The 25,537-nt window shown below is 39.8% G+C and overlaps 1 protein-coding gene across 4 annotated transcripts; it reads right to left on the minus strand.

The window, feature by feature from the left end:
- Positions 1-724: 724 nt before the first annotated feature.
- Positions 725-17,751, minus strand: NMI (N-myc and STAT interactor). Of its 4 annotated transcripts, none has more exons than XM_084891433.1 (9): positions 17,464-17,736; positions 16,343-16,545; positions 14,750-14,833; positions 13,887-13,982; positions 10,144-10,306; positions 6,442-6,548; positions 6,168-6,354; positions 2,841-2,947; positions 725-1,134 (listed from the first exon to the last, which is right to left on the minus strand). In XM_084891433.1, exons 3-9 carry the CDS (start codon positions 14,825-14,827, stop codon positions 949-951), a joined length of 924 nt encoding a protein of 307 aa, XP_084747559.1. In that variant the 5' UTR covers positions 14,828-14,833; positions 16,343-16,545; positions 17,464-17,736; the 3' UTR covers positions 725-948. The 4 variants fall into 4 exon arrangements, with proteins under 4 accessions (XP_084747559.1, XP_084747560.1, XP_084747558.1 ...); XM_084891434.1 differs by having other exon boundaries at positions 16,439-16,545; positions 17,464-17,601; XM_084891432.1 differs by lacking the exon at positions 16,343-16,545 and having other exon boundaries at positions 17,464-17,751.
- Positions 17,752-25,537: the final 7,786 nt, after the last annotated feature.

The raw sequence follows: 25,537 nt of genomic DNA on the forward strand, positions 1-25,537 counted from the left end.
CTCCAGCTCAAGTTTTAGCTCCTAAAGGACAGGTACTGTGTTTTTTTTTGTGTGTGTGTGTTTTTTTACCTTCAGGTATTCCCCAGCACCAAACATGAGTGATAAGTAGGTTTGCATTTACCTTTCTCTTTATTCCAAGGTTTTCAATCCCTTAAACCTATTTTTTCACTAGGAGAGTAAAAGAGAATTCTAGTCTTTATAAGTTCTGTTTAAAGAGGGGATGTCTTGGAAGGAATAGAGGGCAGTTGACACTCTGGATGAAGGAAAGTTCAAGAAGAAAGCCACACTTTGCTCTGAGAAATACCTTGGGAGCTGTGGAAATACCACGGAAAACAGGAAATAATTTCTCTTGAAGTTCCTTGGAAATTCCGTCAAGTCCACAGAAATCACCAACTGCTGAATATAAACAATTCTTTTGGGAAATGTCAAGAATCAAGTCTGCATATTGGTGGAGCTGGGGTCAAAACAGAATTGGCGTGTAGTGAAGGCCTGGAGATCCCTCCCCATCCCCCGCCCCCCCCCCCTGTGGTGAAGGCGGGGGGGGGGGGGGGGAATGGGGAGGGGAGGAATCTGTAATACTTTCAATACTAAAGATAAATTCAAAAAAAAAAAAAATGAAACAAAACAGAATTGGCCCACATGAGTATGACAGAAGCATCCAGCATGGCAGGGAAACAATTGTATCACTTACGGTTGATTTCAACAGACATGGCACCAATCCACATAAGTTATGAACACAAGTGTTTTTAATACAGTGAGCTCTCGGGTTTGTAAATATGCAGCACAGTTAGGAACAAAGAAGAATTCAGAACCATAAAAATATATTTGTCTCTGAATATATGGACACTAAAAATTAAAAGTTTGATTTTTTTAAAGGAGAAAAGTTTTTGTAAAACACAGATAGTGATTTGGGCTCAGAAGCTCTAATTGTCATATGACTCCATAAGTCTATTCTTGAAAGTATGCTACGCAAGTTTCATTGAGACAACATTTGAGCATATCTACTTCTCCACCTCCATTCTTCGGCCGCTGAAAGTGAATGTTAACGGAATCCCCTACAATTTCTTCATCCATCATGTAGAGATCTTCTAGTCCAGTCAGAAGCACTGTCCTCTTAGATATTCCTGAAAATACCTAAAAAGAAAAGTAAAAAAGATAAATGGAAAATCTGCTAAGAGCTTTGAATTGCAAACGTTTCCATAGATAAGCTCTGCTTAATATTCTGGAGTTAGCTTGGGAAAGACAGAGAGCCTCAGTAAGATTTTTCAAGCAAGGGCATCTCAGAGTCAGATCTGAGTTTCAGAAAGACAACCTTGGTGGCGTTAGACAATAGAGGAAAGAAGGGCAACTCTGCTGACAGAAAGGCCAGTGAGATAGGAGGTGAGCAGTGCAAGTGGCAAGGCTGAGTGACCAAATGAATGTTCAAGCTGAAGAAAAAACAAAGAGCTGATCATGAATTCTAGCTTTCATGTTGGTGAACTAAGTAGATGGTGGTGCCATTTAAGACCTGAGTAGATTCATGAACACAAACCGCAGTGTGGTGGTTGCCAGAGGGAAGGGGGGTGGAGGGAGAAAGGGGTCCTAATATAAGGTGACAGGAGAGATTTAAGTTTGGATAATGGGCATACAGTGCAATATGCAGATCTTGTAAGAAACCTATATGTTCATATTGGCCAATGTGACCCCAATCTTATATAATAAAGAGGTAATATGCAAATTGATCATTGCTCCAACACACAAGATGGCCGCCCACGTGTGGTCAAAGATGGCCGTCCCCATAGGGACATAAGATGGCTGCCACAAGATGGCTGCCAGGGGAGGGCAGTTGTGGGCAATTATGCCAGCAGGGGAGGGCAGATGGCTGTGGGGTCGGGGGGGAAACCAGGCCTATAGGGGAGGGCAGTTGGGGGGGGACTTGGCCTGCAGGGGAGAGCATTTAGGGGCAATCGAGCCAGCCAGCAGGGGAACAGTTAGGCGTCAATCAGGCTGGCAGGGGAGTGGTTGGGAGCAATCAGGCTGGCAGGTGAGAAGTTGGGAGCTAGCAGTCCTGGATTGTCAGAGGGGTCCCAGATTAGAGATGGTACAGGCTGGGCTGAGGGACACCGCCCCCCCGCTTATGCACGAATTTCGTGCACTGGGCCTCTATTTAATTTAATAAAAAAATGAAATGAAATCTAAAAAAAAAAAAAATCATGAACACAATCATTTGTGTTTGTCACAGTAAAAAGAAAAAAAAGTTTCCTTTACTTAAGGTATAGAATATTTCCCTCTTCCATTCTTTCCTTTTTAATTGGTAATAAACTTCTATAATATGTCAATAAATTTCAATTTCAATTAAAAAATATCTGAGTAGAAACAGAAAAGGGGAGCAGGTTTGGATTAAAGATAATAAATTCAGAGAAAATAAGCAGGAAACATTATTGTTAATGCCCAATGACAGTAGACACATGAGAGAAATGTAGCTATGCCTCTGCATAAAAAAAAATATTGTGTCGTATGTACGGGGAGGGGGGGGGTCATTGGTATATGTACAAAAATAATAATTTAATAAAAAAATATTTTAAAAAAAGATATAATTGAAATCCAAAAAAATAAAAATTAAAAAAATTTTAAAAAATAAAATAAAATATTGTGTCATTATCGGAGTAATTTTAATTTTTAAAAGTGTATAATAAATTAAATAAACAAACTCATTCTGTACCAAGCAGATATGAGGAAACTATTTTGATACCCCTCTTTAATAAGATTCAAACAGTAACAGACTCAACCTTTTCTTTATTTTTTGTGGGGTGGGATCAAGCGGTAAATTCCCAAAAATGGAAGAAAAGAGAGGACCTTACCTGAAACTTTTTCAAGTGAGTTTCTATGTACGGTGAAACAACAACTCTGTGGCAGTCCTGGTTTATATACAGCGGATACTCTTTCTTCTTCAAAATCCTGTCAGCAACTAGGAGTAAATTTTTTAAAATTACTTTATTTATAGCATAGACATTTTAACTTAAGTTAAAGCTTCCTTCCAACAGAACAGTATCACAATAAGCAGTAAATTGGGTGATTAAATTTTAAGACATTGAAGTCTACTTTAAAGACTTCACAGTACATAACTCTGAAACCTATAAGGCCAACATAAGGAGGTTTAGGTAGATCCTTCTCGCTTGAAATATTTACCAGAATCAATCAAAGCAGAGAGAGTTACAATGTCCTCAAATAGCCTCACCTGAGTAGCTACATTAAATGCAATTACAAAATAAAAAGAAGAAAAATGCAATTACCATCTGCAAAAAATAACCCACCCATCCTAAAAAAAGTGTTGCCCAGTTTCTAAAGAATTACCAAAGAAAAACTATGATTAGAATCCAATACATATACTTTATGATATTTTAAAATATACATATTTATACTGTATACTGTATGTGTTTATGGATGTGTTAGTTATCCTATAACTAATACATGATATTCAGTAAACTTATATAATGATGTTAAGCAAAGGGGTTGGGGGAGTATTGAACACCATTGAGAAAAAGTCAAGGCAAATAGTAATAAAAATTCATCATTCTTCTCTAAACCAAAGAATAATCAGATTTATATTTAGCAGCATCTTTAAGAGGGTAAAAAGGCAATATGTCAAGACAGCATAAAATGTAATAGAAACAGTTCAGAAGAATAGCCAATCACTTTGTTTTTCTCTCCTCTCACCAATCCACCTTGGATCAGTAGTATGTACAGTGGCCAAGAGTGCAGACTCTTGCTGGCAAATATGTAAAATGGTGCAGCCACAGCAAATAACAGTATGGCAGTTCCTCAAAACATTAAGCATAGAATCACCCTATGATCCAGCAATTCCAGAAAAATCTAATCATAACTAACTACAGCATACAGAAAGGGAAGGAAATGTCTCAATTTTTACTAAACTAATGCTCTTCTCTATTATTTCCACTTTCTTTAGAAAGGATTATTTTTTGTTATGAAAAAATCTAATCAGTCAATGTTTTTAATTGTATGTTGGATTTCTATTATATGTGCAAAACCAGGAGAATCCCTAAGACTTAGAGCAAAAGATTTCTGACATTAAGGATCACTTGAACAAATTAACAAAAGTAGTTGTAGAATCTTCTATTTATTTATATATATATATATATATATATATATATATATATATATATATATATATATTATTGATTTTTTACAGGGAGGAAGGGAGAGAGATAGAGAGCCAGAAACGTCGATGAGAGAGAAACATCGACCAGCCGCCTCCTGCACATCTCCTACTGGGGATGTGCCCGCAGCCAATGTACATGCCCTTGACCCGAATCGAACCTGGGACCTTTCAGTTTGCAGACCGATGCTCTACCACTGAGCCAAACCGGTTTCGGCAGAATCTTCTATTTTTAATCATAAGAATATAAGCCTCCCTGAGATGATTTGGTAATAGTCCGTTTCTACCTAAAAAGGGGACAGATTTCTCTGCCACACACCTACTGTGTGATCTTGGGTTATTTAACCTCCCCAGGCCTCAGTTTCCTCATCAATAAAATGGTATCACAACACCTCGAGTTGATCAGAAGAGATAAATGTATACAACACCTGACTCCATGCCTGGGACATGATGAGGATGTATGTACTCAGTATCTGTAATATTACCATTCTCAGTAGCATTCATAAAAATCAGGACTCTACCTACCATTTTATAAGATTTAAAAGCTACCCCCTATTTTTTATGCTTTCTTATAAATTCCAAATAAAAAAAAGTAGACAAAGTCTAATAGTTTTTTTTTGATGGAATCTTTAGGGTCTTCTATGTACAGTATCATGTCATCTGCGAATAATGACAGTTTTACTTCTTTTCCAATTTGGATACTTTTATTTTTCTTGTCTGATCACTATGGCTAGCACTTCCACTACTATATCGAACAAGAGTGGTGAAAGTCGGCATCCCTGTTTTGTTCCTGTTCTTAAAGGAAATGGTTTTTAGACATACTCAAATGTCCATTGAGTATGATGTTGACTGTAAATTTGTCATATAAATGAGTATGATCCCTCTATTCCCACTTTGCTAAGAGTTTTTATCAAGAAGGTGTGTTGGGCCCTAGTTGGTTTGGCTCAGTGGATAGAGTGTCAGCCTGTGGACGCAAGGGTCCCAGGTTCAATTCCTGTCAAGGGCATATGCCCCAGTTGAGGGCTTGATCCCCAGTAGGTGTGTGCAGGAGGCAGCCAATCAATGATTCTTTCTCATCACTGATGTTTCTAACTCTCTCTCCCTCTCCCTTCCTCTCTGAAATCAATAAAAAAATATTTTTTTAAAAAAGGTGTTGGATTTTGTCAAATGCTTTTTCTGCATCGATTGATATGATTATGTGATTTTTGTCTCTCAATTTGTTTATGTGATGTATCACTTTTATTGATTTTCGGATATTGAACCATTCTTACATCCCCAGATGGACCTGTAGAGCATTATGCTAAGCAAAATAGGCCAGTCAGAGAAAGATAAATATCACATGATCTCACTCATATGTGGGATATAATGATCAACATAAACTGATGAACAAATATAGATCCAGAGACTAAGAAACACTGAACTGACAGTCCAACCTCAGAGAGAAAGTGAGGGGGATGGGGGGAAGTGAGAGATCAACCAAAGGACTTACATGCATGCATATTGCATAGTAGCATAACCAATGGACACAGACACTGCATGCATATTAGCATAACCAATGGACACAGACACTGGGGCGTGGGAGCTTGTCTTGGGGGTGGGGAGAAGTGACAGGAAGGGGGCATCAATCAGGGAAAAAGGAGACATATGTAATACTTTCAACAATTAAAAAAAAGGGCACACACCAAAAAAAAAGTAGAAAAATAATACCTTTAGAAATAGCAGAACATAATTTAAGTGGTAGAATTTTTTTTTTTAACTTTCTAAATAGGTAAATACTGCCGAAACCGGTTTGGCTCAGTGGTAGAGCGTCGGTCTGCGGACTGGAAGGTCCCAGGTTCGATTCTGGTCAAGAGCATGTACATTGGTTGTGGGCACATCCCCGGTAGGGGATGTGCAAGAAGCAGCTGGTCGATATTTCTCATCGATGTTTCTAGCTCTCTCTCTCTCTCCCTTCCTCTCTGTAAAAAATCAACAAAATATATATTAAGAAAATAAATAAATACGTAAATACCTCCAGTTTCCACAAATGTGATGACAGCACTTCCGGCCTGCTTATCATACTCTACGCATTCCACTTCTCCGCCTCCGTTTCGGGACTTAGAAAAGCTCAGTTCTAGCTTGTCTCTCATCTGACTTTCAGGCAATTCACCAGGAATTTCAGTAACTTTGACCTTCATTTTAGACACTTCTACAGAAACCTGGGAAATCATTTCATGTTCAGATATATGAATGAGAACACTGTCCATGTTTAATAGAATTCTGAAAAGCTTCAATCACCGTGTTACCTGGAATCTGACTCCTGAATTTAAGGGAACTGGCTTGGCAATAACCTCCACACCTATATCCATTATGTTCACGTGATGCTTCTCCATTCTGATCACATTTTGGGCAACTGAAAAATAAATTGGGAAGTATTAATTTCCAGTATTTCAATATATGTTTACCCTTTCGGTTTAATAACATATTATCCTAGATGGATACAGTGTACAGATGATGTGTTGTAGAACTGCACACCTGAAACCTATGTAATTTTAATAACCAGTGTCACCCCAATAAATTCAATTATAAAAGAACAAACTATCCTAAATATTTTAAATTTAACTTAAGTTTTTAAAGATTTCTCTAGAAAGAAAGGAAGGAAGAGAGAGAGAGAAATGAAGAGGGAGAAAGAAACATCTAGGGATAGAGCCTGCAACCCAGGCATGTTCCCTGACCGGAAATTGAACCTGCGACCATTTGGTTCACAGGAGGACACTCAACCAACTGAGCCTCCCCAGCCAGGGCAATTTTCTTTCATTTTCAAGGATCTAATTTTTAAAACTTTTCTTAGGATTTCCAAGTGATAATGGTCTTGCCAACAAAGCAGGCTATATTAATGTCAAAATACATCAGCAAAAATTACAATGTGGAAATCCCCATCAAGTTCTAGATTCATCTCTTAAGAGATGAGCCTAATAATTCTTCAGAAATTCATATATGATTTCAGTAGTCACACACCCTTCCTTTCCACTGTGGACAATGAACAGAGAATTCCCTCAGGACATGAAAGCACAGCCAGAAATTTCTTCCGTGTTGAGTAAGCTGGGAAAGCCTTTGTGGGTCGGTGTCATGCTGACAATCAACCTTATGTGTCATCTGTGGCTCCTTTTTAATATGTAAATATTTACTTTTCTCCCTGTCCTTCCCGAGGATTACACATTAAAGACCACCTAGGCTTGAATACCAAAGAGTAAATCTCTCTTTTTGGGCCATATTTCATTAGGAATTCTACTTTCACGAAAATGTTTTTGAGGGGGAGGTAAGGGCAGAGGGTGGGGTGGGAACCGGGTGGAAGGGAGCTTGGGGGGGAGGGGGATGGAGAAGGAGAAACAATTGTAATAATCTGAGGAATAAAGATTTATTAAATTTGGGGGAAAAAGTTTTTGAGATAATTCACTGAAAAGCTGATAGCCTTCCTGTGCCAATCACAAAACTATCAGATTAAATTCATCCGTGCAAATAGGAGACGCTCAGTAATATAATTATGCTAAAATTGATTAGAATAGTAAACAGCAACTGTGTGTCCATTTACAATGCATGTGGGTGTGCTTGTTTTTAATTGTGTGATACAAGAGGTTATAAGTCTTCAGTTAGTATTCGAAACTGTTTGCTCTAATTTGCCATGAAAATAAGGGATGCCCACTCCTGGCCTTACAAACCTCCCATGTGTTTATGGCAACCAGCTTGCACAGCACAGCTGGAGGAAGAGAGAAACTGGCTAGAAGACAGGGCCCTATCATGTGGGGATTCACATTCATTGTGCTCTGCTATGACTCTTGAATTATGACTTTTTTTGTTAATGACAACAGACAATAACAAAATATTAATGAAGTAATACTTAAATAATGCTCTTTCCCTCTCATTCCCCACACCCAAAACCTCCAACATCTGGTGATCTGACGCAGCTGGAAGGAACCACTTGTGCTTCAACTTCTGTGACACTGACCATCAAACGCCAACTCCTGCTAATTATATAAACCCAAAGTTGTCCCAGGAGACCAGGACCTCAGAGCCATGCCTGTGGTGGAAGCAGTGATGCGCTGTTTCTGAAGAGAATACTATTCTCAGCATTCCCAGGTAATTCCGGTGCAGAATCCCTGCCTCCCAAATCTTCAATTTGGTCTTTCAGGTTAATCCCACTGCCCACTGCCAACTGCCAGCATGGCCCTTGGTCTCCCACTCTGCCTTCAGCTGTAGGGGTGGACCAGAGTGAACTAATAGTATTTACTGACCTGCTAGAAGGCCATTGTTTTTGTTTTGTTTTGAATTAAGGTCATATTGACATATAACATTATATTAGTTTCAGGTGTACAACCTTATATTCGATATGTGTATATATTGCAAATTGACCACCATAATAAGTTACCATCGCCATCATACACAGTAACAAAAACAGTTTTTGTAATGAGAACTTTTAAGATTTTCTCTCTTTTTTTGGGAGATTGGAGGTGACAGGGCTAAAACCTGAAGGAGCACCTTTATTTTAATTTTTAAAAATGTTTTTAAATCATATATATAATTGATTTTAGAAAGGAAGGGAGAGAGAAATAGTAACAACAGAATCATTGATCAGCTGCTTCCAGCACACCCCACACTGGAGATCAAACCCACAACCTGGGCATGTGTTCTGATCAGGAATTGAATCGTGACCTCCTGGTCAATGCTCAACCACGAAGCCACACTGGCTATTTTTAAAAAATATTTATTGTTGAAAGTATTTCATATGTCTCCTCCCCACTCCCTCACCACACACTGATCTCTTCTAGCTCACCCCACCCCAGGCCAGTCCATAACTTGGCATATGGGGGTCTGCTCAGAGGAATGCTGCTTCAGTAGAAAGCAAATGGATACACAGTGTTTGGCTCTCAGCTCTGCAATTTGTTAACTGTATGAACCTTGAGCAAGATCCCTATCTTCTTTCAAGTCCCCTATCTTCTTCTCTTATCTAGAAAATCCCTAACTTATAGCAATAATAACAGCTAACATTTACTAAGTGTTTATATGTGTCAAACCCTGCTAAGTATGTTATAACGTTTCTCATTTAATACTCAAAGCAACTCCATTAGGTAGATATGACCACAAAGCCCGTCACAGAAAATCTGAGATTTATAAAGAACTCTACCCAAATCACACTTCTAGCAAATATGACACTAAAATCCAGATTCTCGCCGAAACTGGTTTGGCTCAGTGGATAGAGCATCGGCCTGCGGACTTGGGGGTCCCAGGTTCAATTCCGGTCAAGGGCAAGTGCCCTGGTGGGGGGTGTGCAGGAGGCAGCAGATCCATGTTTCTAGCTCTCTAACCCTCTCCCTTCCTCTCTGTAAAAAAATCAATAAAATATATTTAAAATAAATAAATAAATAAAAATAAAATCCAGATTCTCCTCATTAAGGTGCTCCGAGCTCTGAACAAGATCTCGCACCATGACTTAGCAAACATCAGATTCCATCCCACATCTCTGACTCCTGAGCTCTGTCCATCCATTGGTCATATGCCCTTCGGTAAATCACGTCAACACCTGAGAATCTGTTTCTTGGCTATAAAATGTACAGAGTAACTCTCTTACATTACAGCGTCATGTGAGTATAAAATGAGATCATGCCTGTGAGAACTCTCTGATAACTGTGTAGAGCTCTATGTCCTTAAAACATTAGTGCTATCATTTGGAAGTGGACGGTAGAACCAGAAGATGCTGGTATTGGACATCACAACACTTGGGCTTGAGTCTCAAAGCCATGCATTTTGAATGAGTGATCATTTTCAAGTCACTTAACGTCTCAAAGTCAGTTTTCACATCGGTGAAATGGGGATAATCATACCTGCCTCAGAGTTTCACTTTGAGAATGGGAAGAAATTGTAAAGCAATAGTCAAATGCCTAGGAAAGCTCTTTGAAAGTGCAAGTGCTTTCCAAAGGTAAGTTGGAAACGAGGTTGAACATTCATCATACCTTCTTCGTCTTCAAAGGTGATGAGTGCTTCTCCTTTTTGTAGCTCATAAGGAACTCGTGAGCTCACTTGAAATGAACAGGAGATATTTGAAAACCTGCTGTCATCCTCAGGATTCTCTAACGATGTGAATTTCATCTTTGTTTCAGGAATATCCTCTTTAATCTATTTTAAAATGAAATGTTTGATTAAAATCAAGACAAGGAATAACTTAAGCCCTTCCAGTGATAATGTGATCTGATCACCCAATAATTCATCCTCCACTGATCTCAAAATCCCACAGAATACTCAGTGTGGTTTTATTTAATAACTTTAGTAATTGCTTCAGTCCTCAGTAATGCAATCAGATACTGATCCTTTCATCTTATTTCACAGATCAAATTATAAGCATATAATCTCTCACTTTTTCTAACCAATATTTAAACTGGTCAATATTATATAGTGTTTGTTTCTAAAGAATACATACTTCATAAAAGTACCTTTTAGAAAACTGTGCCAATAACAGGCTAGCTCACAAGGGAATCATTATACAGAATGTTTATTCTTCTTGCAAAGAGGTATGAAATGGACTTGGGAGTACACTGTGGTTAATTTTATAGCAAACCCAAAAAATTTCATCCCAAAAGAAAGACTCCTGAATTATATAATTAATTTTTTTAATAAATTAAGCTTTTTATGAACATTAAAAAAAATACAAAGGAATACATGAAAGAAAGTACATCTAAAATATACCGTGTGGTGGTTGAGGTTACAATTACATTTTAGTAATAATGATTTAAACAAACATGATAAGTATGTATCTGCACTTAAGAATACAACATATCCAAAATGTCACCTATTTTTTATATTTTCCCATTTAAATGTTGAAGCCTCACTTTTCCTTGTGTCTCTTTTATAGGCAATTATTCAGCTGTAAAATTATGAAGTTGTAAACATATTAATTTCCCTAAATTTTATATTACACATATGATCCTAAAGCAGTTTTTAAAAAATGTTGTGCTGAATAAATGGTCTGAAATCTGAATTATATAATTTAAAATATATCAAATTTAATTTCTCCCTTCCCCACTGCCTGCCCATCAAAATTTTAACCAATACCACAATTTAGGTTTATAGAAATGTAAGGGACACTATCAACAAGATTTGTAATATGGAGGAAAAAGTTAAGTGGTTATACTTAGCTGCTTAAAAATTCAAAGGAACCAACAGATCTATATAATTACACATAAATGCACAAATAAATTTTGTGTTTCTATTTCTAGTTCCCATGCTGAAATAAAAGGTTATCTTGAAGAGATTAGACATATTTATTGAGTCTTTTGATCTAATCTTATATTCATTGTATATCTACATGTTACTTCAGTGGAATTTCTGATTACCATCATTCTAATTTCAAAACAATCTATAATGCCCTAATACAGTGGTAAACAGAGCCAAATATCAACAGTACAATGATTGAAATTTCTTTTGAGAGCCAAATTTTTTCAACTTAATCTTCTAATGTCACTTCTTCAAAATAGACTCGCCCAGGCCATGATATTTTGTGGAAGAGCCACACTCAAGGGGCCAAAGAGCCGCATGTGGCTCAGAAGCCACAGTTTGCCGACCATGGCCCTAACGGGTTTGGCTCAGTGGAGGGAGTGTTGACCTGCAGACTGAAGGGTCCCAGGTTCAATTCCAGTCAAGGGCAGGTACCTTCATTTTGGGCACATCCCCAGTAGGGGGGGTGCAGAGGCAGCTAACTGATGTTTCTCTCTCATCAATGTTTCTAACTCTCTATCCTTCCCCCCCCCCCTTTCTCTCTGTAAAAAAAATAAATAAATAAAAATAAAAAATAAAAAATATATTATTAAAAAAAAATCTGTAATGTCTGAGAAAAGGCAAAGTGTTTCCCAATTATGTGGAGGTATCCAGTATACAGGCATACCTCATTTTATTGAGCTTCGCTTATTGCACTTCACAGATATTGCATGTTTTACAAACTGAAGACTCTCCTACAGCAAAAAGATTACAATTCACCGATGATTCAGATACTGGTTAACATTTTTCAGCAATAAAGTATTTTTTAACTAAGGTATTACATTGTTTTTTATTTTTTTTTAATTGATTTTTTACAGAGAGGAAGGAAGAGAGATAGAGAGCTAGAAACATCGATGAGAGAGAAATATCGACCAGCTGCCTCTTGCACACCCCCTACCGGGGATGTGCCCGCAACCAATGTACATGCCCATGACCAGAATCGAACCTGGGACCCTTCAGTCCGCAGACCGACACTCTACCACTGAGCCAAACTGGCTTTGGCTACATTGTTCTTTAGACATATTGCTATTTCACACTTAATAGGCTACAGTATAGTGTAAACATAACTTTCATATGTACTGGGAAACCAAACAATTCATGTGACTCACTTATATTGCCATGTTTGTTTTATTGCAGTGTTCTGGGACTGAACCTGCAACATCTCTGAGAGCTTCTGGAATGAAAGTGAGAGCACCTGATTCTAGTCCTGAACACACTGTGGCAGAAAGCAAGTCTCTAAGCCCTGTGGACCACCGCTTCAGCCCTCCATAAAGTGGTCAACTACGCTGGCTGGTTTCTCAAGGCCCTTTGAGTTCTAAGACAATGATTCTGGCTCCAGTCTGAGTAGCCAGAATCTTAAATCTTCTCTAAGTCCCATAAACATGCGAAACTGCACTTCCTGATATTCAATATCCTATTCCCCATTTCAGAGACAAAAAAAAAAAAAAATGGCAATGCTTTAAGCATGTACATCATGTAGAGAAACAATTATGGCCCAGACAGGATGGCTCAGTGGTTGAGCATCTACTTATGAATCAGGAGGTCATGGTTTGATTCCGGGTCAGGTTGCAGGCTGGGTCCCCAGTGTGGGGTGTGCAGGAGGCAGCGCGATCAATGATTCTCTCTCATTATTGATGTTTCTCTCTTCCCCTCTCACTTCCTCTCTGAAATCAATAAAAATATATTTTAAAAAGAAACAATTATGAGTTGTTATAAAGAAAAAAGGGGGTGAAAGTTATGTCTAATTCAAATACAGGAAAATTTAGGAGAGACTAATGGTGAAGATATACATCCCCTTTTTTTTTTTTTTTTTTTTTAACTGTGCAACGTATTTAAGTTACTGTAGCACCTTGGATGAGGAGAGCAACAATAAAAAAACTTTATGAGAATTCGGTCCAAAAGTGATTGATAACGACCATCATTTTTGTGTGTGTGTGTGTGTTTTTTTTTAAATTTCACTTACATAAATATAAAAAAGTGCATTATCATAAGTGTACAAAGATGAAATTTTACAGGGTGATCACACATGTGTGACCAGCACCCAGATCAAAAACAAAACATGACCAACCAACACCCAGAGACTTCTTGGGTTCCCTTCTAGTTCCTACCTTGTAGTTCCTATTATGCTAACGTCTAATATCCTGCTTTTGTGCTAAGTAGAAGCATTCCTTTTTTGGCTCTACCCTGTGTTAATGAAATTCATCCATGATGTTAGATGAACTGTTCATTCTCATTCTGTGTAGTATGTCATTGTGTGAATGTACTCCGATTTATGAACTCACTCTACTACGGTGGGACACTGGGTTGTTTTCACTTTGGGACTATTACAAACAGTGGTGCCATAGATGACCATGATGTTTTAAAAGTGAATTTTATATCATGAAATCCCTTTTCCTGAAAAGTGGTGTCATTAAAAATGGGTTACACAAAATAAGTAAAGGTGTACCTGAGAGCTGCCGGTGGGCTCTTGTAACTCAGTTTCAAGTTTTTGGATCTCCATCGTTAAGTAAATGTTTTCCTCTACTATTTTTTCAATTAATTTCTAAAAAAAAAAAAAAAAAAAAAGCAAACCACAAACACAAATATATCAAATAGCACCAAAAATTTAAACAGCTCCTGACCTAATTTTTCTAAAAGAATTAAAGAAGCTAAATTTCTCTGAACAACAACAACAAAAAAGACATTAGACAGTCCCAGAATAAATATAATCATGTGAATAATAAATGAGTTTTACATCATCTCTTATCACTCCCCAATGTTATTATCTCCATTTTACAAATAAGGAAAATGCCTTTCACACAGACCAAAGTCACAGAAATTTCTATAGTAGCGCAAGGATTGAGACCCAGGTCTTCTCAGTCTCCGTCCAATGCTCTGTCAACTCCTCTCCCAGCTATTTATGACTACAATATGACTTTCAAATTGCACATCTGTTTCTCTGGGAAAATTGTTTTTTAAATGCTGTGATTTTTTTTTTTTCTACCTTGATATGCCAGATATATGGCTTTGGGTAAAAAGTTTAAGCTACCTGAGCCACCTTCCCTCTTGGGTCTGATCAGATCATTGCTAACTATGCTCTTAACTTCTGGATGTAAATCAAAGAAATGCAGTAATGTTGTAAGCCTTGGAAAAGACAAAATAGAAATATGATTCTTCTCTTAATATATGAATAATGGAAGTAAAAGTATTTCAGAAAACCCTAATACCCTCCAACATTCAATATTGGATAAAACATATAAAACATGCTTCACTGAAAAATGAATGTATATAAATTAATCTTAAATAATACCCAGTAATTTTTCTATTTACCTGCTTTTGTTCATCTTTCATAAATTCATCTTTCAAATACTTCGTAACTTCGTCTATCTCTTCACCACCAGCTGCCATGATTTCCTAATGTCAAAATGTTTAATATTTTAAAGACAGTATATAGACACAAACTCAATAAGAAGGAAATTAACAAACCTGACCCTTTTACAGGAAAAAAAAAAAATCTCTCCTTCACTACATCTTTCCCCTGTCATCAAATTCTTTATTATCATGTGGCTTATATCCAAACAAAGTCTATATTTCAGGTAACTTTACACCTATAAAGATATAAAAGGGTTCTAAAAATCTTTTGCTTTTCAACGAAGTAGTAGAAAATGATGGGCATTAACATTCCTTTGTAGTTAAACATAGCATTTATAATATGCTCCCTTTTAAAAGATTACTGCTTTGGACTTCTAACCTTTCTAGGACTGAGAGAGAAAAGATACAAGACAGCACTCTATGGTGCCCAAGCAAGGAAGTGCTCAAAGGATGATGAGGACATGCAAAAAGGTCAAAGGATTCAGCTTGAAGAGGGTCTCACTGAGCAAACCTGGGAAGAAATTAAGCATACTGGTAAATAAGGACCATAACAACTCAATCCAGAATAGATGAGTCTATACTGATATAAATGAATAAATTAAAATGATGATGAGGAAATGACCATTTAGTGAATTGTAAAATACTTCCCCTCAATACTTATTGATTTCAAAGAGGAAAAGAGTAACGTTTGTATTCTGGAGAAGCAGCCAGACGCCACCAGAATGAAATGATTAAAGTCAATTGAGTGGTGACTGGAAATCCTATGCCATGTGATAGGGCCCGCTGAACACAGCATGACGCCTGTGATATTCCTGCCAAGGATGCACCATCTGAATCTAAGCATGAAGAAACATTGCTCAGACTTCAAAAGTGTCATGTTCATAAAAGCCCAGGAAAGACCGAGAAACTGTGCCAGACCGAAAGAGACTACAGAGGCATCACCACTAAACGCAACGTGCGATTCTGAACTGGGTCTTTTTGTTACACGGGATATTTTTGGGACAACTGGCAACATCTGAATCGGATCCAATAATTAAGTGTCAGCAATGGTCAATCCCCTGATTTTGATCACTGCACTTCAGTTATGTAGAGAACACCTTTTTGCAGGAAATATATATTCAAGAATTCCAGCCCAGCCCACATGGCTCAGTGGTTGAGCTTCGACCTAAGAACCAGGAGATCATGTAAATCATGGTTCTAGTCCCCGTCAGGGCACATGCCCGGGCTGTGGGCTGGAGGCAGCTGATCAATGATTCTCTGTCATCATTGATGTTTCTATCTCTCTCTCTCCCTTTCTGAAATCAATACAAATACATTTTTAGGAACTATGGAGCTCATCCTGGATTATCAGTGGGGCCCAATGTAATCACTACAGTCCTTTAATTTTTTATTTTTTAAAATGTATTTTATTGATTTTGTACAGAGAGGAAGAGAGAGGGATAGAAAATTAGAAACATCGATGAGAGAGAATCATCCATCAGCTGCCTCTTGCACACCCCTTACTAGGGATGTGCCCGCAACCAAGGTACATGCCCTTGCCCGGAATAGAACCTGGGACCTTTCACCCCACAGGCCGATGCTCCATCCACTGAGCCAAACCGGTTTCGGCACCACAGTCCTTTAAAATGGAAGAGGAAGGCAGCAGACTGGAGTCAGGGTGAGAGGGGACAGCAGAGCAGTCAGTCAGAGAGATGGGATGTTGCTGGCTTTGAAGTTGGGCAAAGGACAGCGCTGAGCCAAGGCAGGTGGGCAGCCTAAAGAATCAGAAAAAAAGACAAGAAAACAGTTTCGCCCTCGCAGCCTACAGAAAGGAAGGCAGCCCTGCAGACACACTGATGTTCGCCCAGTGAGACCCAGGTTGGGCTTCTAACCTCAGAATTGTAAGATAATAAATGTGTGGTTTTTAAGCTACTAAGTCAGGGGTAATTTGTTATGCCACACCTGACAAAACCAATACAAATCGCCTCCACCTGTCCTATACTAATATACTTATCATTGTGGCACAAGGCCTGAGAGAACGGAACCTTCCCATCTGCCTGCCTGGCTGGCTGCAAAAAGAAAGACTGGGGGCAGGAAAGGAAGAAGGTGGTCATTCGTTGCAATAGTGATACACATAAACAGGTTCATATGGACAGGGAAACATCATATGCTCCTTCGGATGTCTCTGGGGGGGCTATCCCTGCCTATTCTGAGAAGTGAGGAGTGTCTGCCAAGCCCTGTGCCTGCCAAGCAGTCAGGCTCCTGAAGGAATCAGTTCCTCTAAGAACTATGGGGAGAAGCGGGACGGGAACAGCGGGGAAACGCAAACCATTTTGAGTTTCAGTTTCCCAGAAGCAGCAAAGCAATCTAAGAAGCCGGGGTTAGAGGCCGGCCGGGGCAGCTCAGGGTGGCACGTCGCCCGCTGCAGCGACCCGGGAGGCGGGCAGCTGAGGGGGCGCGGGGAGCGCGGGGGGCGCGGGGAGCGCGGGGGGCGCGGGGGCCGCGGGGGGCGCGGGGGCCGCGGGGGGCGCGGGGGCCGCGGGGGGCGCAGAGCCACCACCTGGGCGCTGTCGGCCCCGCGATCGCGCTCATCCGGGGCCCCGCGGAACCCCCCTCCCTCCGCACTCAGGGCCCCTCAGCCCGGGACTGCTGGCAGCAGGGATGGCAGCCGGGGAACCGGGCGCCCCACTCACCCGCCTCCTGGGCCCGCCGAGCGCGCACCCCGGGTCCAAAGTGCCCGGCCTTCCCGGAAGCCGGAGGCGGCCGCGGGGGAGCTGGGCGGGACGACCGGGTGCCGTCCCCGAGGTGGGTGCTGCCCGATTCCCAGTGGGTGTCGCTCAGAGGAACGGTTTGGTTCCTGAAAAAAAGGAAAAAGAAAACTCTGCTCCAATGGCGATTTTCTCTAAATGCGACTTTCCGGAATACCACACCTGGGTGTCTCGTTGGCTAATCACTAACAAGTTATAACCATTTTCACTTTCGGTTTTTAAAAAAACATGGTTGTTCCGCCCGGCCGGGTTGCCTAATGGTTGGACCACTTACCTATGAGCAGGGAGCTCAAGGTTCGATTCCCGGTGGGGGCGATGCCAGGGTCCCGGGCTTGGTCCCCAGGGTGGGGCGTGCAGGAGGCAGCCGATTAGTGATTCTTCCTCCCTGAAAGTCAACAAAAATACACTTTAAAAACACACACACACACACAAAAAAAAAAAACAGCATATGGTTGTTTTGCCCTGGCCTAGTTGGAGTAGGCACATGGAAAGGTCCTGGGTTGATTCCAGGTCAGGCACTTACCTAGGTTGCAGGTACCCAACCCATCCATGTTTCTCTCTCCCCCTTCCCATCTCTCTGAAAAATCAATGACTAGGTCCTAGGATAAGGGTAAACACACACACACAAACACACACACACACACACACACGGTCGTTTGTTTTTGTTTTGAAGAAATCTTTCACAAAAGTATTGTGCATTATTAGATGTATTGTTTAAATAGTGGATTGACACACCAAGTAGTCAAAGTGGGAGTCTCTCTTCAGCTTGAAACTTGCATTGTAATTTATTGGTCATTATAACCTTAATCTACAAGTTTTTACAGGCACAAGATCAACTTTTCTGTGTCTTTCATAATGTCCTCTAGCCCCTGGAGTTGGGAAAGCTGTGTCATTCAGATGGTTTCTATGTCCCTTGAAAGTTTTATTTTAAGCTTTTGTTTTGCTGTGGAGCCTGTAAATAAATACTTCACTAGGTGTGATCTTTTGCTTAGAAAATAAACACATCTCACTTGTTTCAAGAACTTCAGTATTTCTTAATCCTATACACAGAACCACCCTACAGCTGTCCTTGCTCATAAATAGAAGACAGGAGGGACATGTGTCAAAATGATTTCCAGGCATAAGTTCTAGTTTATAATGCCACATCATCATATACAATAAATGATAGGTGGTCTATAAAATCAGCTTAACAAAAGTCAAATTCCTTCATGTCAAGAATATTGATGGGACTCAGTTTAAAGTGGTTTTTCTAAGTGGAAAAAAAAATTAAGTGATGTGTGGTAAGGATTTTGTGCTCATCAGTTCAGTTAGGAAATATAAAAACTCCATCTGTTGCAACTTGATCATTTCTTCCATTCTACCTTCTAATTTCAGAGAGCATGAACTCAGGAGGTTATCTAGTTCAGACTAGTGTCTTATTTATGTTTTTAATAAATTTTTGTTTATTGATTTTAGAGAAAGGGAGAAACAAAGATTTGTTGTTCCGCTTATTTATGCATTCATTGATTGACTCTTGTATGTATCCTGACCTGGGATCAAGTCTGCAACCTTGTCATATTGGGACAACACTCTACCCAACTGGTCTACCTGGCCAGGGCCTTATTATTTTTAAGAAAATTATCATCCTATGCACTGAAAGGTTGCCAGTTCAATTTCCAGTCAGGGCACACACTCAGGTTATATTTTTGTCAGTTTAATTTTCAGACCCTTTCAGGACCCTAAGGAGGTAGAGGAAAACTTTTTCCTACCCTACACTGTATTATTCTGCTTCCTAACATACAAATCATTATGTAGGGAATATCTATCACACTCAATATTATGTTGCACATGAAATATCTTGGCCATCTCATGTAAATCTGCACTGCCATGATATAAAACGTACATATGCTACACATATCTTCCCCACCAGATGGCAATGAGCTCCTTCCAGACTCCCCTGTAAATTTCTCTCTCTCTTTCTCTCTCTCTCTCTCTCTCTCTCTCTCTCTCTCTCTCTCTCTGTCTCTCTCTCTCTCTGTCTCTGTCTCTGTCTCTCTCTCTCTCTCTGTCTCTCTCTGTCTCTCTCTCTGTCTCTCTCTCTCTCTCTCTCTCTCTCTCTCTCTCTCTCTCACACACACACACACACACACACACACACACACGTGCACTCTTCATACAGTACAATGTATGCTATGAAGAGATGGCATACCAGTAATAGAAAAACACAAAAGAAAGAATAGTCCCTTCTCTCTCAGGAGGTCATGGAGTTTTCTCCATAGAAAAGTAGTGAATGAGTTGACTCTTAGAATTAGGGGAGGTGGACTGAAACAAAAGTTTGGGTGAAAAATCCCAGAAGCATGAAACAACTTGGTAGGAATTATGAGTTTGGTGGGTGTGCAACCCCTGAGAAAATAACCTGATAGCCATTATCCTATAGGTTTTTTTGTTTGTTTGTTTGTTTGTTTGTTTTTGTTTTTGTTTTTGTTTTTTTTAGAAAAGGTCTTGGATACCAGGCGTATGCTGCTGTTGCCAAAATCTCATGATCTGGTTTGCAGTTCATCCCTGGGATAGTTGGAAAATTTATAATGTGCCCAGCATTCTGTAAGATCCTAGGGAATACAAAGAAATTATGGAACCTAATTCTAGTTTTCAAGAGGTTTGCAATTGGAATATATAAAAGTAAAAGAATGTTGCTAAAATTATCGGTCTTAAGTGTTCCCACACCCACAAACAAATGGCAATTATGTAATGTGATAGAGGTGCTCGCTGATACTGTGGTGATAATCATTTTGCAATATATGTTATGAAATCAACAAGTTGTATACCTTAAACTTACACGGTGTTATGTCAATTATATCTCAATAAAGCTGGAAAAATATAAAAAAGTAGACAACAGGTTTTTTTTAAAAAGTAAAGGAAAATAAGTTCCCCATCCCTCGCTCTCTATCAGGCAAGCAGTACTATATATAGTTAAGAGCGTGGTTTTGATATCAGATGTGGATCTTAATTCCCATTTCACGTTACCCAAATTTCCCAGCATCAGTTTTCTCACCTGTAAAATGGCACTATTGTGAATGATACTGATATATGTCCAGGGCTAAGCACCCTTGGTAAGTGCTCAACAAATGGTAGTTGTAACTTACACATTGAGACTTTTTTTTTCTTCTGCTTTGTCTTCCTACCCAGAAAAGTACTTTGAAGACAAAGACCATTTTTTAAAAATATATTTTATTGATTTTTTACAGAGAGGAAGGGAGAGAGATGGAAAGCTAGAAACATGGATGAGAGAGAAACATCGACCAGCTGCCTCTTGCACACCCCCTACTGGGGTTGTGCCCGCAACCAACGTACATGCCCCTGGCGGGAATCGAACCTGGGACCTTTCAGTCCGCAGACCGACTCTCTACCACTGAGCAAACCGGTTTCGGCCAAAGACAATTTTTTATTTGTTTTGTGTCACCTACAGTTACTAACAAAATGGTTATACCTGGTACATGCTACATACTTACTCTAACAAGTGTTTAGATACAAGACTAGGAGTCAAATACTCCGGGCCCAATGTATACTTTTTCATATTAGTGTGTATAAATAAGTTTGCATAAGTGAATAAAATGTTATGGGATATATCAAACATTTAGATATAGAAGTCATCCAAGTAAAATAATAAAAATAAATTTAAAAGATAAGATATGTTATCTTCTTGAATCATGCCTGAAACACTGATTTATCTTATCAACATAATTGGTTGGTCAGAAAAGCCTGTCTTGCTAGAGTATTTAGAGAATAATGCCTCCGTCTTTGACGGTGCTGGGAAAGAGACAAGTGTTTTGTTCATGAGCTAGAAGCTCAAAAATAAAAAATAAAAAATGATGCTTAATATCCAAGCCTATAAGATATCAAGCACTAAACCTCAATGTTATATTAAGGAAATTATTTTAAGGCAATCTGAGAATATTGCTGATGTTTTCCTGCTTTGCTTGTATTCAGTTTGAGGAGGTAGAATAGAGGTAGCAATAAAACACAAAGAGTAGTGTGTGTGTGTGTCCCCCCCCCACACACACAACCCCCCGCCCCCCTCTCTCTTTCGGGAAGTGAGGGAGGGTTTTCCCCACAGAAGATGTAAAGTTAGAGGAGGTGGATTGAAACAAAAGTGAAAGCGAATGGAATGCTGCTCTAGCAGAGAGGTCGCTTAGATAAGTGATGATAGGATAAACCCTATCCTATCTTTAAATCTCTCCTGTGATTTAAGTTTGGCTTAAACTTAAATCACAGGAGAGAAAAAGCTCAGAGAACCCAGAGATTCTTTTCTCGGAATGCTTAAAAAGAATGTGGCCTTGGGATATTGGGGGGAAAATCAAAATAGTAAATTCTCACTGTGTTATCACCCAAAATCCCAAATGAGAAAGAATCAGGCCAAGCATCCAAATAAATCAGTGTAACTCAGGAGCTCAGCTGTTACGAGAACATGCATAAACATACCAAAAACAGCTCAAGGAATCTTAGAAGAAATTTATTTTGCTTGACTACTTTTGTCTTTCATTTGAAAATTTGTGATTTGTCTTTGCCCGAAGGGCTGTTTGAGAAGTTCTAGGGATTGCCAAGAAGAAAGAGCTGGGCTGGTGCTTGAATTGTAAGTATTTCCCTGGTTTGACGAGATCTCTACAAGAGAGTCAAATCACTGGAACAAGGAAGTTCCCTGATATCAAGGTATTAAAAACATGTCAGGCAAAAAAGCTCAACTTTTTGTTCGAAGTTAAGTTTGTTTTCTCTTGGTCTTAGGGAACCTAGTTCTACGTGGGGACCTAATTTCTACTAAGATATATCTCAGTACAGTATGCAATCCTGTTGATGTCCATTGCACCATGTGCCACAGTTACAAGAAAGAGAAAATGTGTTTGTGGAGGAAGGACATCTTGTAAACCAGTACCTCTCAAATCCAGATGAATTAGCTGGGGATTGTGTTAACATGCAGATGCTGATTCCATAGGTTTAGGGTGGAGATTCTGCATTTCAGATGTAGCTAAGTGATGCTAATGTGCTGGTCCTTCACTCAACTTTAAGCCACGAGGCTATAGCCTGACCAGTTCACTAACATAGCAGAGTGTCCAGAAATGGCCATTCCAATGGATGGGTACTGTGTACTGCATAGCTCACTCTGTCCCGGATCAGTCAGGGAATATGGGGCCCTCTTCCTGTTTGTCAATCTGGTAGGTGCGTCCCTGGATGGAAGACAAGACATTTGTAGGTGTCCTCCGTAGAAAGAGCAACAGTGCTTCCTGTCTTCCACGCCATCTCCGACCGAGTACAATGGTCCCTTGTCTGCAGCCACGCTACCATTGCAGCAACTCTGAAATGGAAAGGGAGAAATAAACCATGAGGGTGAATTGGGTCAAGATGATGTAAAAAAAAAAAAAAAAATTAGAAAGAGGAAACGAGGAGAAGCTGGGGGGGGGGGGGGGGAGAAGAACAAAACAAAAAGAAATAATCTTTTCTCTTTCATTAAGTATTCATTTCAGTTTATTTTAAATAGTTTGCCCTGGGTACAATGTAACAAGATAGAATGATCTCATACAGCAGTGCTCATTTTAATAACATAAATCTGCATGGGGCAGTTTGATGATATTGGATACATCAAGCCAAGGGTAATTTGTCTCTCTCAGTGCCTCAACTCCTCCAGAGAAATTATAAATAAAAACAGGACTCATTCCCAATAAAAATAAAACAGGAAAAGTGTCCTTCAGATCTTATTACTTAGTGACTCTATGAATTGGACTGGAAACATTATTGGCTTTGGGGAGGATGATCTCAGCTGTTTTTCAACCATTTGAAGAATAAAAACTCTACTTTTGGTACCAATACTCAAAGCAAAGTTGTCTCAGGTGGGTGAACAACAGCTGGTAGGTTGGCTTGGCTTAGATATTGCAACACCTTAAAATGACTAGGACAGCCAGGTTAAGTCTGGTCTGACCCTTATGAACTTGGGCATATGTAATGGGGTCTGGCACAAAATAGATGCACAAAAAATGTGAGTTCTGACCATACTTCTCTTTAACTTTCTGAAGCTCAGTTTCTGAGTTTCTTCAAATATAAAATGAAGATAATAATGTTTACTTAATAATGACATGGTATTTTGTGAGCATTAAATGAGCTAGTGTAGCCGAAACCGGTTTGGCTCAGTAGATAGAGCGTCGGCTTGCAGACTGAAAGGTCCCGGGTTTGATTGTGGTCAAGAGCATGTACCTGGGTTGCGGGCACATCCCCAGTAGGGGGTGTGCAGGAGGCAGCTGATCAATGGTTCTCTCTCTCATTGATGTTTCTAACTCTCTATCCCTCTCCCTTCCTCTCTGTAAAAAAATCAATTAAAAAAAATAAATGATCTAGTGTACTATGCTTTTTGAATAGTAAATACAAAGTAAAATAATATTACTGAATATTGTCTTCTGGAGTTGAGTTTTGGGAGTGCTTTGAAATAGGAGGAAATAACTAGATAATTTAAATAAAAGTTAAAATCTCATGGCATCACCAAAGCAATTGCATATAGCTGTTACCATATAATTGCATCATAACTAGCTAGTTGATATTAATAATAGGAAGAAGGCCAGACATCAGGAGCATGGTCATCTGGGCAGCTTCACCAGGAAGCCGCAACCTCACACTCCCCAGGGACCCACCGGTCCATTCCCTGCAATCACTGGAGAGACAAAGAAACAGGGCAAGTTGGGATGCTTTAGGTAGGTGCTTGGTTGTCAGTCTAACCTGGGAACAAAGATCAGGGGCTAGGGGACAGAGCAATGCAAGCGTGTGAAATCCTGAAGGCTATATTGGTTAAGCTCTTAATTATAAACCCAAGACAAAGAGGTCTCACTCTCTTGTTCATCTTGTTCTATATCTGCTTCCCTGCACTCGCTTGCTTTCTCTGTGATGCCCGCTAGCCCGCCATGTGACCCACAATGCACTGCAGCTGGGAGCACAAGCTAAGCTAGCTAGCCAGATGCTAGAATGGACTGTGCTTTGATATGGAATGAAGACTCTGGGCAGTGGCTTTGATCTCGGTCCTGCTGAAGACACAGCTGGACTTTTCTTTTTCTTTTTCTTTTTTTAAATATTTCTATTGATTTCAGAGAGGAAGGGAAATGGAGAAAGAAAGAGAACCATTGATCAGCCACCTTCTGCATGCCCCCCACTGGGGAGCAAGCCCACAACCTGGCCATGTGCCCCGACCAGGAATCAAACCATAAACTCCTGGCTCATAGATTGATGCTCAACCACTGAGCCACGCCAGCAGTGCCAGCTGGATTTTTTCCATGGTGAGACAGAGGGAGATGGGACATTGGAAGGGAACTCCCTTAATGTTACATCATCAGTAAACTTTCCCGTGAAACCTCATTTTCCCGTGGGGGCCTGAGGAAATTCTTGTTCTTGCAGCACGGCAGGAGCTCCACTTCCACCAGAAACAGGTGGGACCCAGAAGGCACCCTCCCCCATAACATAACCACACTGATGTGTACTGTATAACGCCCCTGGTGTTCCCTGGAATTGTGCAATGCACGCTAGGGAGGGTTTTTGGACTGCCAAGAATTGCTACACTGCTAGTCTAGAATTGGATAGAACAAGTAAGAATAAGTCAGCCAAATAATAAGTCCAAGATTCATTCATATTCTCTCTCTCTCTCTCCCACTCTCTCTCTCTCCTTTCTCTTTCTCTCTCTTATGTTTGTCATATTATTTCATGAACTTTATATAAAAGGGACAGGTAATTGTTCATTTTTGTGATCCTGTTGCCATCATACTGCCCTGAAGTTATCCCAAGGAGTAATGCAATTTTCCCTGCTCTTCATTGACCTCCCTTCTGTGGTCACTAACATGTTCTGCTCTCCTGCTAGGGACAATGTGACCTCATGGCCTAGCTTTCTTGAGACTCCATTTCAAATATTCTACCCAGTTTTATTCCTGCATCACAGCCAGGGTCTCTTTCCCTCCACACCCTCTTGCATTAAAATTCACAGCTGATGGTTTCATTT

This window comes from Pipistrellus hanaki, assembly GCF_964339955.1.
Source record: "Pipistrellus hanaki genome assembly, chromosome: 8".
NCBI classification, from domain to species: Eukaryota; Metazoa; Chordata; class Mammalia; order Chiroptera; family Vespertilionidae; genus Pipistrellus; species Pipistrellus hanaki.